Source organism: Vidua chalybeata, chromosome 17 (genome assembly GCF_026979565.1).
Source record: "Vidua chalybeata isolate OUT-0048 chromosome 17, bVidCha1 merged haplotype, whole genome shotgun sequence".
Classification (NCBI taxonomy): domain Eukaryota; kingdom Metazoa; phylum Chordata; class Aves; order Passeriformes; family Viduidae; genus Vidua; species Vidua chalybeata.
The window spans coordinates 12,281,563-12,298,524 of NC_071546.1; the positions used below are offsets into that span (position 1 = coordinate 12,281,563).

The 16,962-nt window shown below is 50.9% G+C and overlaps 1 protein-coding gene across 1 annotated transcript; it reads right to left on the reverse strand.

The window, feature by feature from the left end:
• Nucleotides 1-1,058: 1,058 nt before the first annotated feature.
• Nucleotides 1,059-15,618, reverse strand: RBM38 (RNA binding motif protein 38). The gene is made up of 4 exons (XM_053958847.1): nucleotides 15,312-15,618; nucleotides 14,483-14,606; nucleotides 13,813-13,867; nucleotides 1,059-2,548 (listed from the first exon to the last, which is right to left on the reverse strand). Exons 1-4 carry the CDS (start codon nucleotides 15,477-15,479, stop codon nucleotides 2,248-2,250), a joined length of 648 nt encoding a protein of 215 aa, XP_053814822.1. The 5' UTR covers nucleotides 15,480-15,618; the 3' UTR covers nucleotides 1,059-2,247.
• Between the last annotated feature and the right edge of the window lie 1,344 nt (nucleotides 15,619-16,962).

The window sequence follows — 16,962 nt, forward strand, 5'->3', positions numbered from 1 at the left end:
ACTTAAAAAGGAAATAAATGTCACCCACATGGTTGTAAGCAAAACCCCGGGCAGGATGAGCAGAGCCCCACCAGGATCTGCATTCTCACGCAACACAAGCAAGGCAGGAGCGAGTTGTTTCCATTCATCGAGATGGATGGGCTCCTTACTCTGAGGACTACTGATGACATTAGACAAGCCCACCGTGAGCATTTAAGCTCCCCAGGGCAGCCACAGTGCTGAATGCCTCTGCTTTCATCCTGCGGCATCCTCTTCCCCCAGGATGACTTTAGGCATCACCACCCGAACCAGCAGCAGATGCTGGTGCCAAAAACACGGCCCTTCCTGGCACCGGGCCCGCTGTGGCCTTTAGGGAGATGAACCAGATCACTGGCATGATCAAACAGAGTAATTTTATTTACTTTTACAGATTAATTCTTGAAGTTTGTAATTGTCAAAATCTGAACACCAAACTTCTAAAGCAAGTTGGTTGGGGGAAGTCAAATGCAGCACCAGAGCAGCGAATGAGGCTCAAGGGTGAAAGTCTCTCTGCTGCTGGCACCTGCCTGGTTCTGCTGGACCTGAGACACCCTCAGCAAATCCCCTTAACCAGGACAGAGCTCTGGCAGACTACTCTCTTACAGAAAAATTCAGTTTTAGAAAAATAACCCCCAACTTATTTTAAGCAAATAACAGAAGGAAAGCGATGGCCTGAAAACTCTGGGATGAGATCCCATCTGCCCCTACTGCCTCTGGAGCTGCACCAGGATGGCAGTACCTCCCACCCTCTGCTCCACGCAGTGTGAGGAAGCACTTGGCACCAGCCCACGAGGTTCTGTGAGCTCAGAAACCCTGAGGTGCCTCGGGACACGCAGAGCAAGGGCAGCGTGGGACACGCTGCAGGATGGTGGCAGCACCTGATGCCTGCCAGGATGGCAGCAGGGGCTCCTGCCACAGGACACCCCCCGGCCCACCCTGGCACACTCGAGGGTGAAGCCCAGCGTGGCCAGACCAGGTGGGCTGGGAAATACTCCCTAAGGCACTGCAGCCACGCAAACATCGTACCATACTGCATCGAATAATCTTAAAAGTTAAAATAGTTTATTGCTGTCTTTGTAGAAATGCACTTACATCGCCTGTTCTCTTCCTTTATTTGGCTGTTGGATTACAGGCATAAAAAGGTTACATTTACCCATTTGTTCAGTGACATAACACCTTCTTCTCTATTGCTCCACTCGTGATATTCACCTAAACCTTGCTGGCCAACAGCCCCAAATCTCTTTTACATAAATACTGTAAATGTCTCCATAGGTTGCAGCATTATAACAAAAGATCTACCAAAGTAGACAAAATGTTCGGTATTCTTGGTTGGTTTTTTGCATTTAAAAATATACCTAAATTTGAGATAATCTTAACAGAGTAACAATTACAATAAGAAAATAGTACAGTGCGTTGACTAAAGGAATATTCTGCTCTCCTTCAAGCCAATATTCCCTTTTGCATGTTGAAGTGATTCAGCAATTACTTAAGAACTTTTACCTACGTACAATAATTTAGTAAAATGAGAATTAAACAAGGCAGATACTTACTACTATTCTTCTGTCTGCAATTCACAGCTCATGCGAATAAAATCGCAATAAATATTAAAAAATAGTTTTTCTTTTGCTTTTTTTTTTTTTTTTTTTCTGTAAGGCATCTCTGAGTATTACAAAGTTTTTGTACAACCAAAAAATAAGATTGCTTTTTTTCCATGTTCTCCGAGTACCTCTGTACCTCACCAGTAAATAAGAGGATTGTAGGCTGGATGAGGAAGGAAGGGCTGACGGGGAAGGGGGCAGAAAGAAGACCACAGGTGATGGAAGCAGACTGCGATGTGTGCAAGAATCTGTCGTTTCCCTGTGAAACATTTCAGCCGCTTTCAGGACATCTTCAAGACAGTATCTGTCCAGATTGAAAGGTGGGGGAAAAAAAAAAAAAAAAAAAAAAGGGACAAAAAAACTTACCAGAAGTCCACTTTCATAAGCACAGTCAGACTGCAAGGATTTGGGTTCGCCCTCAACACTATAAATAGCTTAGGTATCGATATGCACCTACATACGGGAGATACAGGGGCGGGGCGGCAGGGGGTGATTTTTTTTTTTTTGTTGCTGTTGTTGGTTTTGTTTCTTTTATTGTTTTTTTTTTTTGTTTTTGTTTTTTTTTTTTTTTTTGCCGTTTTGCTGTCCCTAGTCGCGTCCTCGCAGGGTGAGAGATTGTCCGGGGTGGCCCTCACTGCATGCGGTCGGGCTGCAGCTGCTGGGGCTGGTACTGCACGAAGGCGGCGGCGGGCGCCGCGGGGGTGCTGGCGGTGATGGGCGGCTGCACCGTGCCCGTGTAGCCGTAGCCCACGAAGCCGGCGGCGGGGGAGGCAGCGTAGGGGTACTGGTCGTAGGCAGCTGTGGTGTACTGGGAATAGGCTTGGCTGGCGGCCGTGTAGTCGATGTAGGGAGACGTGATGGACTGCACGGGGGTAGGGATCACCACGCTGGGCTGGATGATAGCTTGGGGGTAAACATAGTGAGGCGTGAGTCTGTGGAGGGAAAGGGAGAGAGTCAGTGAGGGGCTGGGGTCCCCCTGGCCTGCACAGCCCCTCTTCCCCCCAGATTCGTGTGAGTCAGCCACGGAAACGGTGCTGCCCCGGAGCGAGGGGTGCTCCCCGGGGTGGGGAGGAGAAGCAAACACTCCTAGACTGAGGGTGGGAGTAGTGCAAGGTGAAGCATGGGCTGCTACTAATACACACATCCTGGTCCCCATGGCTTGTATCTCCCACTATCCAGGCTGCTGAAATCCAAAATAAGCTCCCTGGAAGGCCGTGACACAGCCTCTGGCTCACCTCGTTTCCTCAGCCTCGCCACACTCTGCGGGTCCCTGCCAGCCTTCCTGCCTCCTGTATTCTCCATCCAGACTTGGGTGGAGGAGGGTCCTGAGGACCCACAGCCCCTGTGGGACAGCTCCTGGCAGCAGGGACAACGTGTCACCCTCCACGTGTCCCACCAGGAATGACCACTGACCCCGGGTGCAGCCCCAGGCCCTCCATCCTGCCAGGTGTTATCAGTTACTACACTCTTACACCATGTTTCCACAACACTGCATGTTTAGGGAATGCTACAGGGTGTTTGTTGTAAAACATGAGATATTAATGCTGCTTTCATCCCCTTGTAGCACTCCCCAGTAGCTGGCAGGGCAGTGACACTCCTGTGTCCATGAGCTGTCACATCTGCCCCTGGCACCTCTGCTGCCCTTTCCAGGAGAGCACAAAAGTGCAGCTTCTCCCAGGCTTGGCCCTGCCCTGAGGAGCTGTGCTGCTGAGGGGAACTTAACAACGTCACAGTCAATTAAAGTCCATAGATGGAAAGATCCTGGAGGTGATTAATGCAGGAGTGCCTCCTAATTTGTTAGAAACTGCTAATGAGGAGGAAAGGGGAGGGGGGAAAAAAGCATCAAAATGAAAGGGCTGTATTTTCCAAAGGGCCCAGGTCAAGTCAGGTCTCAAACAGTTGGGCAAAAACTGTGCAAAACTGAAGGTTTAGGTACATCCACACAAACTGCCACGGGCCAGGCAAAAATGGGGAATTTATGTGGCCTGAGGAGTGCTGCAGGGTGACACATCTGGGGCTTGTTTAAGAAATAGGGGGTGCAGGCTATCACCAGCAAATGGCACAGTACCAGTGGAAGATCAGAGCCACACACACCCTGGGGAGAAGGTCCCTTTGGCCACTGCCTGCTGAACCACATAAGGCCACAGAAGGAAGCAAAGCCAAAAAGCTTGTGCCACCCTGTCTCCAAACCCAGCTCATTTTTGGCCAATAAAAAATCCCCAAGGCAAAATTCTGCAGAGAGATTATGCAGATTCAAATATTTTGGGGATTTTTGTGTGGATGTGTGTGACAGCACATTTTCAAACACAACCACTTTTAAAAGCCTCCCACAGGCTCTTCACAAGGCACAGGGCTGTACGTGGTTACCCTCAGTCCATGGGAGCATCCTAAATCTCAGCCACCACCTGCAGCATGCTGGGGTCCACCTGGGGCTGCTCCCTCTTGCTTCACAACCAGCACTGGGTGGTTTAGTCTGCTCTTCAGACAGGAGAAAGTCTTCTCACAAACAAGGGCTCATCTGAACCGAGTTTCCTCTCCTTTTCCCACTCCCATATGCAGTTTGTTTTTGCTTGAGACAATTGGCATGACAAGAGAATGACTGTTCTCCTCTCCCCACACAGCAACACTGCCTCTGAAATCAGGGTCCTTCCATATGGCCAGGGAAGATGGATGGTGGTGAGCAGCACCTCAACCTTTGATTCAGTGCAAGATCTTCTTCTGAGGCCACCAGACACTCCTGGACAGCAAGAGGGACCTCACAGTCCTTCAGCCCATAAGCACACCATACCCAGCATCACCCTGTGGGTAACAGGAATGAGATGAGGCAGCAGAAATGCACAGAATCCCTTTTTGTTCAGCTCTGCTCTAAACTGAGGCCAGCACAGCTGAATCAGAGCTGGAGCTTAGGCACCAGCTCAGCCCAAGGGCACTTCATGCCACACACTCACACAGTGGCAGCCCCCTCTTGGAGGAGCAGGGCTGAGTCCCACCCAGAGGTTCCTCACGCCTGTCACTGGGGGGTTTTCTCTTTCATTTTGTTTTAAATAACTCAGAGGTGCAATGCTGCTCTCTGGGCCTGCCAGAGTCTGGGGAGAGGCTCTGCAGAGGCACCCCCAGGCACTGGCCCTTGGGAATGACACGAGCAGGCTCTGTCCATCTACCCCTGGTAGATCAGCAGCTCAGCCAACATCCTGCATGCCAGACTGGGGATGGATGCTCTGGCTGCTCCTCACTTCTCCCTGCCTGTCACACCCTGCCACCAGGCTTCCTGGTACTCCAGGGCCCAACAAAGTTAAAACCACGCCACAAATGCAACAAAAAATGCTCAGCTCACCGAAAACCACCCGGTGGCAGGAGCAGAGGAGGGGCCTGCACTTTTCCTGCCCACAGGAGTTCCATCTGGACAATCCAGCCTGAGCATCACCCTCTCTGAGCAGCTCCTCCATGTCCCTTGCTACCCCCCAACTGCTCTCCTGAGCTGGCACAGCCCATGTGGGGGACGTGGTGCCATCAGGGTGAGCGGACATTCCCAGCTCATCCCAAGAATCTCCGCATTGTTGGCTTTGCTTGCACGCACGGAGCTCCTCAGTGGGCTTGGAGACAGCAAATCTGCAACATCCTACACTACATTTTTCCTTCAGCAAGGAAAAAAAAACTCCAGCTTTTCAGTGCTACTTGGAATAAAAAGCACCATTAGCTTGGAAGGCAGAATGTACTCCTGGACCTCGCTCTCAGAAATCCATCCCACCAGCCCAGTGCATACACAAGCACACATCACTCACAATAGTACTGGTACTGCACTAAAATATCACACTCAGCAACTCCAAGATCTGCTTCTAAAGGGAATGTCAATGCAAAAGGGAAGGTTCTTTTGGTCTGTAGGATTTCAATAATTCAGCTAGAAATTTCAATCAGGATATTATGCAGTTTGGTCTTCTGAATTAGGTGGACAGATGGCAATTCATCAATCAAAACAAACACACAACCCAAAGTAAGGTCACTTTGATGACTTGCAGCTACAAACAAAACAAACCAGTGCAGTAGGATGAAGTTCTCTGCTGGCTACATTTAGCATCCACAGAAAATCTTAAAATATTTCCCCCTCTTCCATTATTCCTTAACATGATCTTTCAGGAGATAAATTATCAAAAAGCAAGCTGTTCTGGAGTTCTCTTTCTAGAAAACAGCAAACTCTAATCTGAATTTCTACAGGATGAGTCACATCTGTGGTTCAAGATGCCTTTCCCTTCCCCCCTCCCTGCAGCTCTCCTCCATCCCCCACGATGGGCCCTGCCAGCCAGAAGAGAACTTCATCAGAAACACACACGGTGTGATTATAAAACACCAACCAAGTGATCAGCCGTGGCCACCACACACCAAAGTCACCCCGTGAGCAGCAGATGGACGAGATGCTGCTGGCACGACAACGAGCCACGGGCAAAGGGCACCCAACACAAGGAGCATGGTCAAACCTAAGCCCAGAGGCAGCAGTGGCACGGGAGGGACAGCAGGAGGGACAGCAGGGACTTGGCAGGGCCCTCGTGGTGCCAGCCCACACTCCTGACCACGTGGCACCACGCCACACTGCCCTGGCAGCCAGAATTGAACCAGAACAGAGATGGTGACAGAGCCACTGGCAGAGGGACACAGGTCCTGCTTTGGTGGGGGACAGAACAAAAGGGGCCCCGTTTTGGTGCAGGTCTGGGTGGAGATGTTCAAACACATCAGGGGAGGCATCTGTGGCTCCAGGCAGATGAAAATGTCCCTTTCAAAACCTGCCATCACCCAGGTCTCCCCACCACAGCAGCAGGGCAGGGCTGGCTTGGGGGCAGCAAGAAAAAAAGGGACAAGTCAGGAGGAAATGTGTCCCACTTCTCTCCCCAAGCACTTGGGAAGAGGAACGAGCTCTCATCAGCAGAGCTCATCTCAGAGACACTTGATATATTTGACTATTTTGTATCAGATTTACACCTAAAGCGTGCTTTAGCTGCACCTTCTCAGCTCTCTGCCATCCTGCAGGACTTCCTACACATGAGCCACGAGCTGCTCCTGCAAGCTGCTCCTGCATGCTGCACGAGTTTGGGAGAGCAACAAGGTGGGAGTTCCTGACCCCCTCGATCTCTGCCAGCCCTGCTGGGAGCTGGTTTTGTCAGTTCTGAAGAGGTGGAGACAGCTGCACCCCGCTGTCAGGAGGGACACGGCATCACACAAACATTTGGGAAACAAGGAGGGGCACAGGGCTCTTGGCAGCCTCCCAGAGATCAGCACACAAATGCCACCACCACGACCAGCCTTTTATTCCTTGAAGAATAAAAGAAACAGAGCCCTTTGTGTCTGCCAGTGAAGGCACAAATTCTGGCATTTGACCCCAGGAATTTGGCCTCCATTTCCACTAGAGCTGACCCATTGGCTGCCACAGGGACACCCACACTGCCACAGCACGTGATGGCAGGGGGTGCTGGGGGTGCTGCAGGACCAGCTGAGCACAGCCCCTGGTGATGTGACACCTCCAGGCACTGCCTGCACGGCTGATCCAAAGGTGTATTTTGAAGTGGGCTCCTGACTTTAAAGGTGCTCTGGGAAGCACACCCCACACTTGCACTGGCAGTGCCACGGCACCACGGCAGAGCTGGAGATGCAGGCACACGTCCTGGTGTAACTCACACTCCAAGGAATCGTTCCTGAGGGACACTCCCAAGCCAGCAAGCACTCACCTGGAGGAGACACTCAGTGAACGTGTGTGGAGTGCAGGCAGGGCTGGCCACAGGTATCATACGGGCCCCAGCCACGATGACAGGCTGTGGAAATGTGAGAAATTCAGGTGCTGTTCTCGGTCCAGACATGAGGAGGAGGCTGCAGGATGTCCCTGCCTGCCCAGCAGGACTCTCACTCCAGGAGGGGATCACAGTTTATCTACTAACACTTGGGTGCAGGTCAGGACATTGGTTGTGCCCTGATCACTCCACCATCCCTCACCATTCACTGACAGGGCTGGGCTCTAACCACAACATGACAAACCTCCAACTCCTGAAATGTCCCTACTAAAGCTGATTTTAAAATGCACTGAAATGTCAACAGCTTTTGCCTCATCAGCCAGCTATCCCAGCCAGCTCAAAGTCACACAAGGATGAACTCCGCAGCTCCGTGGGATTTATCATCACCTGCTGCAATACGACACAAACACAAAATAGCAAAGCAGTCAAGACAATTTCTGCTCCTCTAGTAACTGATTTGCCTGTCTGCCTTCTCCTCATCCTCCTCTGTCCCTCTGAGAAGATTTACACAGCAGCCTGTGCAAACAGGTACAGGACTGGGTTCCCTGCATCCCTGCTGGGAGCAGATGTCACCGCACCAGCGGCAATCACCGAGGCATGACATGCCACAACAGACTGTCCCAGACTGCAGCCAGTGGGGGGAAAAAAAAGCAGAAAGAAGTAAAAAACAAGGCTGCAGACCAAAGATGGGAGTACATCTCACAAAGATCTAATACTTTTTCTCAGCTCAACCAAGAGTCTGAGATCAACACGCTGAGCTCCACCAGGAGTTATAGCCAGGCTCAAAAGCTTTATCCTCTGCATCTTGCTTCCCCCACACCCAAAGGAAGAAGGAAAAAAAAAAAAACCATGATCCCAAACAAAGGCATGCTGGGCCAGACCAAAAATAGTTTTGGAGAGAAGCAGGCTGAAAAACACTCAGGTAGCAGGAGATAACATCTGCCTGAAACAAGAGCCATCTGGCACCAAGGAAAAAGCCACATGGAAGTTTATCCACAACTAGTCAGCTCTCCAGAGAAGGAAAAACTCCTCCCCTTTCCAGTTATCAGCACAGCCAAACCAGAAATTAACTGACAGAATAAACAGGGACTGTTTCACACCAGTGCATGACAGGAACCTGAGTCCTTCAACATCCCTGTGAGGAACCTGGTAGGATGGTAGGGAAAACCAGGGTCTCCAACAGATTAACCCAGGAAGCCCCAGAATTCTGCCTTTGACTGAGCTCTCCAATTTTCTTCTGCAATTTAGAGAAAACCAATGGCAGAAACATCTCTAAAGTCTTCTGAAGTACCTGACAAGTTTTGGAATAATACACATCAGTGACTACTTTCAACTGGTTCAATTTTTAATGGATTTCTTTCTTTACACATGATCCCTTCCACCGACCTTTCATTAAAACCATCCACTCATTTGATTTATCTAAACCCCTTTCTTGGAGAGATGACGTATTTTGAAGTAGAATGCTTCAGCTATGGAAGAAGCAATGAAATATCTCTTTTTGATAAAAGAAGGACTACACTTGGTAAAACAAGTAATTAAGTAATTTCTCAGTCAAGAAAGAAATTCCATTTAAAGAGTTTTGTGATCTCTGCTACCAGTTGTGCCTTTGTGGTAGTAGAAAGTTTAAGACATCTCAGTCTAATCCCTCCACACCTTCCTGCAAGCTGGAATCATGGGGGATGCCTGGATCCAGCATGGTTTTTCCAGCCTCTGCTGCTTTTGGCCAGGGCAGCTCAACTCTGACAGAGGAGAGCTAAAATGCTCAAAGCTGGTGACAGGGAAATTGCAGGGGACAGCACAACCCTGTTTACAGCACTTGGAGACTGAGAAACAGGAGACTGAGTTTTAACTCTGAGGTCCAGGACTTTTCATCTTTTGTGATCATGGAGTATATTTAGCTCTGGTATGTAGCTTGCTCCCATCCGTGGGGAACGAGTTCTTCATAAAAGTTGTATTTAGAAGTGACCCGGTGTCCTTGCTACCAAATTATCAGCACAACAACTGTCTGGTTCCCTGGCTGGTGCCCTCAGCGCCAGGGCAGGATGCCCAGGGCTGCATTCATCATTCGAATTACTGGGCATGTGCTTAATACTGTGAGTTGGGGCCCATATGCCAACAGCTGCTCAAAGGAAACATGAGATCAAGCACAAGCTGAGCTGCTCTGGAAATTCAGCCGTGTGCATCAATCTGCCACTTTGGGCCTCTGTGGCACCAGCCAGAGCAACACAGGTGAATTTTGGATCTGCCACTCCCCAGCTCCTGCACCAACAGGAAAGGACTCAGGTCTCTGCTGCTGAGGAGGATGAAGAGGAAATCCACCAGAGGCAATGGGATCACACAGAGAAGATGGCACAACTCAAGCCACGTGCTGTAAAGACAAAGCTAGAGCCAGCTCAGGCTGTCTCTCCAACACACACAAGCCTGTGTCCTGACTGCCCAGGAATGGCTCAGATCCTTCACCCAGAGCCTGTCCCTTGCAACAGGTCTGAGCTCGCACATCATTCACATAGCCAAGTGTGAGGTCACTGTATCAGACCACGTTTTTCTATTGTTTTACAGGCAGAAAATGAGCGAATTCTGCCCCAACCTCAAAAAATAGGCACACCAAACCCTTGGGTCTGACACCAGCATTTGCCGTCTTGAAGTAGATGTCCAAGAAAATTCTCAAAGCTGTCTGAGCTGCTTATAAATAAATGTTTACACTTAAAAAACACAAAATAATAAAATAATAAGAAAGTGATTTCTTTCCGACTGGCAAGCATTTGGTCTGAACAGCGGTCACCATGCATGAGAACCAGCAGCTGAAGCCGTTTGGAAAATGGATTTGGACATTTCTTAGGAAATGCCCCCTTTCCCCCCCAGGCTTTCATGTTCCTGGCACAGGATGACACCAGGTGCCTGGTGCTCCATCCACATGAGCCTGGCAGAGTGGGATGGGAGCCTGCAGCCTCCAGCTCCGGGTAAGTGGGCAGTGGGAAGCTGGAGCAGGGGGCTGCCAGCTGACAGAGGCTGGGCACAGCACGCGCCCTTTTATAAGCATAACCACAGAAAAGATGAAAGTTTGTTGCCTTTTATTTTTAACCCAATAGAGAAATTTTAAGGATAAACAGCTGCAAGGAAGGCTGGGCTGACACAAAGAGAGACTTTCTTCACTTCTAACTGCAGCAGTGTCAACGCATGAAATTTTAAACTCAAAGAGTTTTAACTCTTTCTGACGTTGCCAAAGACCAAATGTGGGTCAAAGGCAGGGGGCCACCAAAACAAGTAACCACACATGGATGGGGTCTCTGGAGCAATGACATCCAATGTGCAGCTATGGAGAGAGCTGGATCCTGCCACAAGAGACAGTTTTATGCTTGCAAGAGCTCAGTCACTTACTCAGTCACTGGTAGATCTCCCACACAGATAGCTCCTTCGCTGAGGCACAGCCACAGGAATGCATCTGCCATATGCTGTGTCCAGAGCAGCAAGCACAGAGGAGAACCAGGGAATCCCCACTCCCTGCACAGACTCAAACCTGCCTCCACCTCCAGAGTCCCAGAGGAGGGAACCACAAGGTGGGACCAAGTAGCTCTGCCACATCACCTGACCACATGAAGCACGGCAGCTGCAGGGACACTCTGGCACTGCCAGGTGCCTCCAAGCAAAGCACAGTCTGCAAGCCCCAGGCTGAGCCCCAGGCCCAATGCTGCTTCCCTAAACCCAGCAGCCGGATCTCCGAGTCACCCTGAACCAGACACATCCTTTGCCTTGCATTACTGTTAAGATCTCTGGTTACAACAAGCTAGAAACTTCTTTTCCAAACAGGATTTACTACTGACTCCGTGCTGTCTGCTGTGCAAGTGCCTCCCCTGCCAGGACAGCAGGAGGAAGGAGAGAGGCTCCTCGTGGTTTCTCTTTCTGTTCCGCATAGCCCTGGCAATATTTACAGCTGCATTTAGGTGTCTGGGGCTGGGGGGGGAGAAGCCTTCAGTTTATAAATAATCCTCTCTGGTGTTTGGGTGATTTTCATAGTTTCCATTCATTTCAGATTTCACCAAAACCTGCGTTTTGTGGCTTGATAGCCAGGACATGACTGGCTGCTTGCTCTTCGGGAGTTAACGGCTGTTCATTCATTCCTGCCCTGCCAAGCCCAGCTTGCTCACCAAGCACCCTGTGCCCCATGACAATCATCCTTTGGAAACCACAATGCCAACCCCTGGGCACAAACACTTTGCAGAGACAGGAACTGCAGGAGGGAGAGCCAGGCAACATCTCACACCAGGGGCAAAGCAGCCGAGCCACTGAGCTTCCTTTGGGAAAGGCCAGGATCCACCCAGCGTGGTGCAAACAGACACCAGCAATTCAGTGACAGACCCTGATAAACTCCTCATCTACCCTCATATCCCACTGAGGGCCAAGGAAGTTGTGGGCTCAAGGGAATGCAGGAGTGGGGCTTGGCAGGCTCTTAATTTTGTTGGTCTACTGAGGAGACAAAGAGGGAACTGGCAGCCAAGCTCTGCTGCTCAACTGAGCACCTGAGGCTTTGCTCAGAAGCCAGAGAGCAGCCCCAGTTGTGGTGCTCAGGTAAAGGTGGTGCTCAGGTAAACACATTCTGCAAAACCCACATTTCCAGTGATTCTGCTGCAGCAATGACTGAATTCAATTAAATTCTTGTTTACTGATGCTTGCAAATAATGATATATAATCCCCTGCCTCCAGCCTTCCATTCTCCTGGTTCCTGTCTCTTGGCAACTGATAAATAATTTATAATGTTCTCCACTGTATGTGCCAACTGCAGCTCTGCTGGTTTAATGATGAAACCAATGCCTAAGAACTGCAACAGGAACTGTCTAGATCACAAGGAACATGTAATCAGTCGATCCCACACTCCTCTGGATGTGAAACCAAAAGCAAACTGTTGGAAAAAAGAAATGTTTTCAAGAGTTGCGGCTGTGGGGTAGGAAGGGCACCCAGAAAACTGCAGATAATCTGCAAGGTGCTCCTGCCAACAAGAGGGGTTTTAACGGGCTTCACCACTCTGCTCTTCTCTGCTCCCATGCGTGGCAGGACTCGCCAGAGGCTGCTTTTATTGGCAACTTCTCTCCTGCACTCCCATGCAAAAGTCTCTGCGTTCACATCTCAAGGTGCTGCTGCTCTGGGGGCTGTGAAAGCTCTTGCAGCCCCCGTGCAAGGAGAGCTATTAAAAAGCAGCATTTGGTCTATGCAGACTACTGTGGCTCTTGCCCCAAAGAAGGGGAGACCCTTCCTTTCGTGGCAGATGTTTGTCAGGGCTTTCCAGCAGAGCTGTAACCGCTGGCGATTAGCGGCGTGTTTGAACCACACACAGCACACGTACACTGGGTGTGCACTATTGTGGCAACACAGCCTCTTACATCCATAAACTCATCGGAATGAGATTATCCAGGCAGTTGGCAACTGCGGCCATAAGGGCAGAGGAATGAAAGTTTTATTGTTAGCAGATTTTTTTTTTCCTTAAAAAAAAGAAACAAAACACCCCCAAAAAAACGAGCAGAGAGCAGGGAAGGGATGAAGTATTGCTGTTGACAAAGGCCAAAATCCCATCTATTTATATTAGAGTCACACAAAAACCACACCAGGGCAGTGCTCAAAAGCTTTAAAAAATGCACCTACTTTCTTAATGCTCTTAGAAAATAATAATAAAAAACCTTATCAATATTCACTTTCTGAGATGGTGCAAAAAAAGAGCTGCATCAATCATTAAACAGTTAAATGAGGGCAGTATGACAGTCACTATTGTTCTCGTGAAGCACACTTGTCTTTTGCAGAGCAGCTGCCAGATCCTATTAGATGTATAAAAAGAGGACTTTTCTAACCGAGTAGGGATGGTATAAGCTATTGAAAACAGCAGACAAAAGCCCACTTTTGCAGACTATTCAAGCCTTGTATAACATCTGTCCAAAATCAATTTTTGACCTAATGTTACTTTCATTAAGTAACAGACTTTGTTTCCAATGCAATTTGTTTTCTAGGATAAAACTGTATCCTAAGCGTTATTACGTGGGAAATGGCACAGAGGAAGCAGAGGATCTTATTTGAGAAACATGAGAACAGAATTTGCTTAATTGTTTTGACACCTTAAGTACTATAATAGAGAAACTATTTTCCATTTATTTGAATTCCTGTGAATTCTTGAAGCTGGCAAAGCAGTGAGCAATGCACTAGGTTTATTATGACTAAGATTTACTAAGGATAAAGAAGGATCTTTGGGAATTACACTAAAGCTGACAAATGCACAAAACTTCTGAAATCACCAGAAATAAAGTACTCTGAACATTAACAACAGCTGTTGAAACTGTCCACTCTTGACGGCGAAGGCTTTTTTCACACATTTTAAATAATGAGGAAGTTGATTTGTGAATCTGATTTCAAACAGACCGTTAGGAATCATTTCCACTTACCCAAAGGGTCTCTGAATGAAGGCTGGATGTAGCTGCTGCACACCTATGGTAAAACCTGAAAAAAAATGGTTCAGAAAAAAAAAGAAATATTAATGAATGGCATCCATTGTACCATTCAATTCCTAACACACAGGCAGAATTACACCACACGTCTTTGCATTTGATCTGCTATGCATGTGAGCAAATTCAGAGCCCCATTTAGAAACAAGTTAAATTTAACATGCATATGTGATATGCACGAGGAGCAGATGGGAATTCATGATGAAAGCCCAGTGTGAACGTGCTGTTATGGAACACACAATGGGGTGTAAAGCCTTATTTTACACACTGGGTACTGTGGTCATTAAACCAAAGGGAGAAATGACAAAGTGGATCTTACTCTTCATTCTCATGTAACAAAGAGGTTAACGGGCAAACAGATCTGCCGTGGAAGGAAACAGCTTTAACACAGTTATATGAACTTTGGTGAGTAATATTAGTGCAGCAGGGCTGAGGAAGAAGATACAGCAGAGAAGTAACTGGACTACACAGTGCCCTCAGCCAATAATCAGAACTATGGGGGACAGATAAATGTGCATCGTCAGATCAGATGATTCCAGCCCGAGGAACTTGTTTCCTTGTCTCACAAGTTATTCTAATACAGAGAGATGGGATCTCCTGGATGCCTCACCAGTTTGAATACTCCTTGGTTTTGCTCCCAAATACGCCAGGTTCACATTTGCTTTCCTGCCGTCAATGATGGGGTTTGGGTCTTTGCAGGCTCTTTCAGCAGCTGCTCTGTCTGCCATTGTCACCTGGAATCGAGCACAGCCTTGTTTGTAGCAACAGTGCTTTGTAAACACTCCAGCAACAGGCACTAAGTGGAGTTTATTTATTGTTCTATTTTGAATCGGGAGCTGAACTCCCTTCGTGCAGCCCCGCTTGCACGGCGAGATGGGAAGGGCTGCTGGGACTCGATGGAAAAGCGGGCGCTCCCCCCGCGCCCGGTTTCCCCGCTGGGCCGGTGCCAGCTGCTCTCCCCTGCCCTTCCACCTCCTCCCCGTGCCTTTTTCAAGAAGCTGGCGGAGCCCTTCCCAAAACCCCCGGCGCAGAGGAGCTCAGGGCAGCTGCGGGCGGGATGCGGGGATCCGCACGGACATCGGGAGGGGGAAGCAGGTGCTGAAACGAACGGCACTGCCTCGGCTAACACGGGGGGGGGCTCCTCCCGGGCCCCCAGCCCAGCTTTTGTCCTGACCGAGCCCCTCGTTCCCGCAGCGGGCACAAGCTCCGCGGCAGCCACGGGACGGGCGCCGGCTCCGCAGCGCCCGGCACCGGGGGGTCCGCCCGGCCACGCCGGGAGTTTGTCCGGCCACGCCGGGAGTTTGTCCGGCCACGCCGGGGCTTTGTCCGGCCACGCCGGCGGGCTCGCCAGCGCGGGGCTCCGCTGCCGGCGCCTTCCCCGGCGCACGGGGGGCAGCGAGGGCAGCGCCCGTCCCGCCGCGGAGCGGAGCGGCACTTACAAAGCCGTATCCTCGGGATTTGCCGGTCTGCCGGTCGGTGATCACCACCGCCTCCTCGATGTCCCCGAAGACCTCGAAGTACTTCCTGAGGGAGGAGTCGGTGGTGTGGTAGGGCAGCCCCCCGACGAAGATCTTGGTGAAGGTGGTGTCCTTCTGCACGGTGTGCATGGTGCCGGGAGCGGCCGGCCGCGGCCGGCATCCACGCCGAGCAGAGCCGCGCCCCGCCGAGCCCCCCCCGCGGCGGCCGAAGGCAGCGGAGCGGCGGCGGGTCCCGGGGCCCTACAGCCGCCTCATGGCCGCGCCTGGAGCCGGAGCGCGGCCCCGCGCCCGCCCGCCGGTGCCGGTGAGTAGCGGCCGCCCCGCCGCCGCCGCCGCCTTTGTAGGGCCGCGCGGCCCCGCCCCGCCGCCGCGCAGGGGCGCTCGGGGCGCGTAGTCCGGCCCCGCCCGGGGGTCCCCGCGGCCCGCCCCGCACCGGGCCCCCGGCCCGCTCCGAGCCCCCGGCCCGCTCCGAGCCCCCGGCAGCGCCGCACGCACCGCGGGGCCCTGCGGCCGGCCCTCGGAGCGGGCCCCGCACGCGCCGCAAGCCCCGGCGGCTCCCGGGGAGCGGGGCCGGGCGGGCGAGGGCAGCGCTCCGGCGGGAGCCCGCCAAAGATCCCGCCTGGGCAGCGGGTGTCCCGCGCCCCCAGCCCGCCGCTGTTGCACAACCATCGCAACGGCGAGGGCTTGGTCGCTGGCAGGCTCGGGCACGGGGACAAAGCCGTGCGGCAGCTGGCAGCCTTTGTGGCACGCAGGGTGGCAAAGGCGCGGTCGAAGACCGGGCAGGAGGAAGGGGCGGTGTTGAACCGAATCGCAAAGGAGAAACAGCCAGGGAGGGGGTCAAGGAGTGAACAAAGGTTCAGAACTATCTTTCTCAAGCAGGTTCTTAAGCCTCCTGCTTCTCCACTGGGCAGCTGGATATGTACCTGTGCAGCCTCTGGGGACAGGGATGCACCGCTCCCATTGCCACTGGTAGTCAGCAGTGGGGTTCTCCACTGTCCTCCTTCTGCATTTTGTTCCATGAAAGGAGAGGCAGCTCCTGCTGTGAAGTGCCACTGCCTTTGACCTGACCTGCAGGTTTCTGCCCAGACCTGCGGCTGAACCCTGGGAGAGTTGTTACTATAGCACAGCCCCATATTTGCTGTGTGTACCCATTGGTCCATAACTGCAGGAAAACAAAAGCTACTTGGTACTTCAGAACCCACCACTGGGGAACTCCAGTGTGGTGGGGTGCTTGTAATGCTTTAATTGCTCCTCTCAAGCATCAGTTGGAGTTTGGGGTGTGGGAAAGGATCCCAAAAATCATTATTCGTTCATACTTTCCATCACCCAGAATCTCAAGAACTGCCCCTGTGCCTTAGGTTTATCATTTCTCAGAAAAAGAGATTTTTTGCAACATGATAAATGCAGAGATAACATTTTAGAAAAAAAAAAAAAAGCCAGTGAAGTTCTAAATCATCATCTACTTTGGCTTCTATACAGCAGGTTCAGACTCTGCAGACACTTTTTTTTTGTTACAGACCCCACAGAGAAAAGCCAGTTATTTCAAGAGAAAGGAATGCATTAATGTCTGCACTCCATAGTTATTCATTAATATTTTTCTTGCACCACTTCC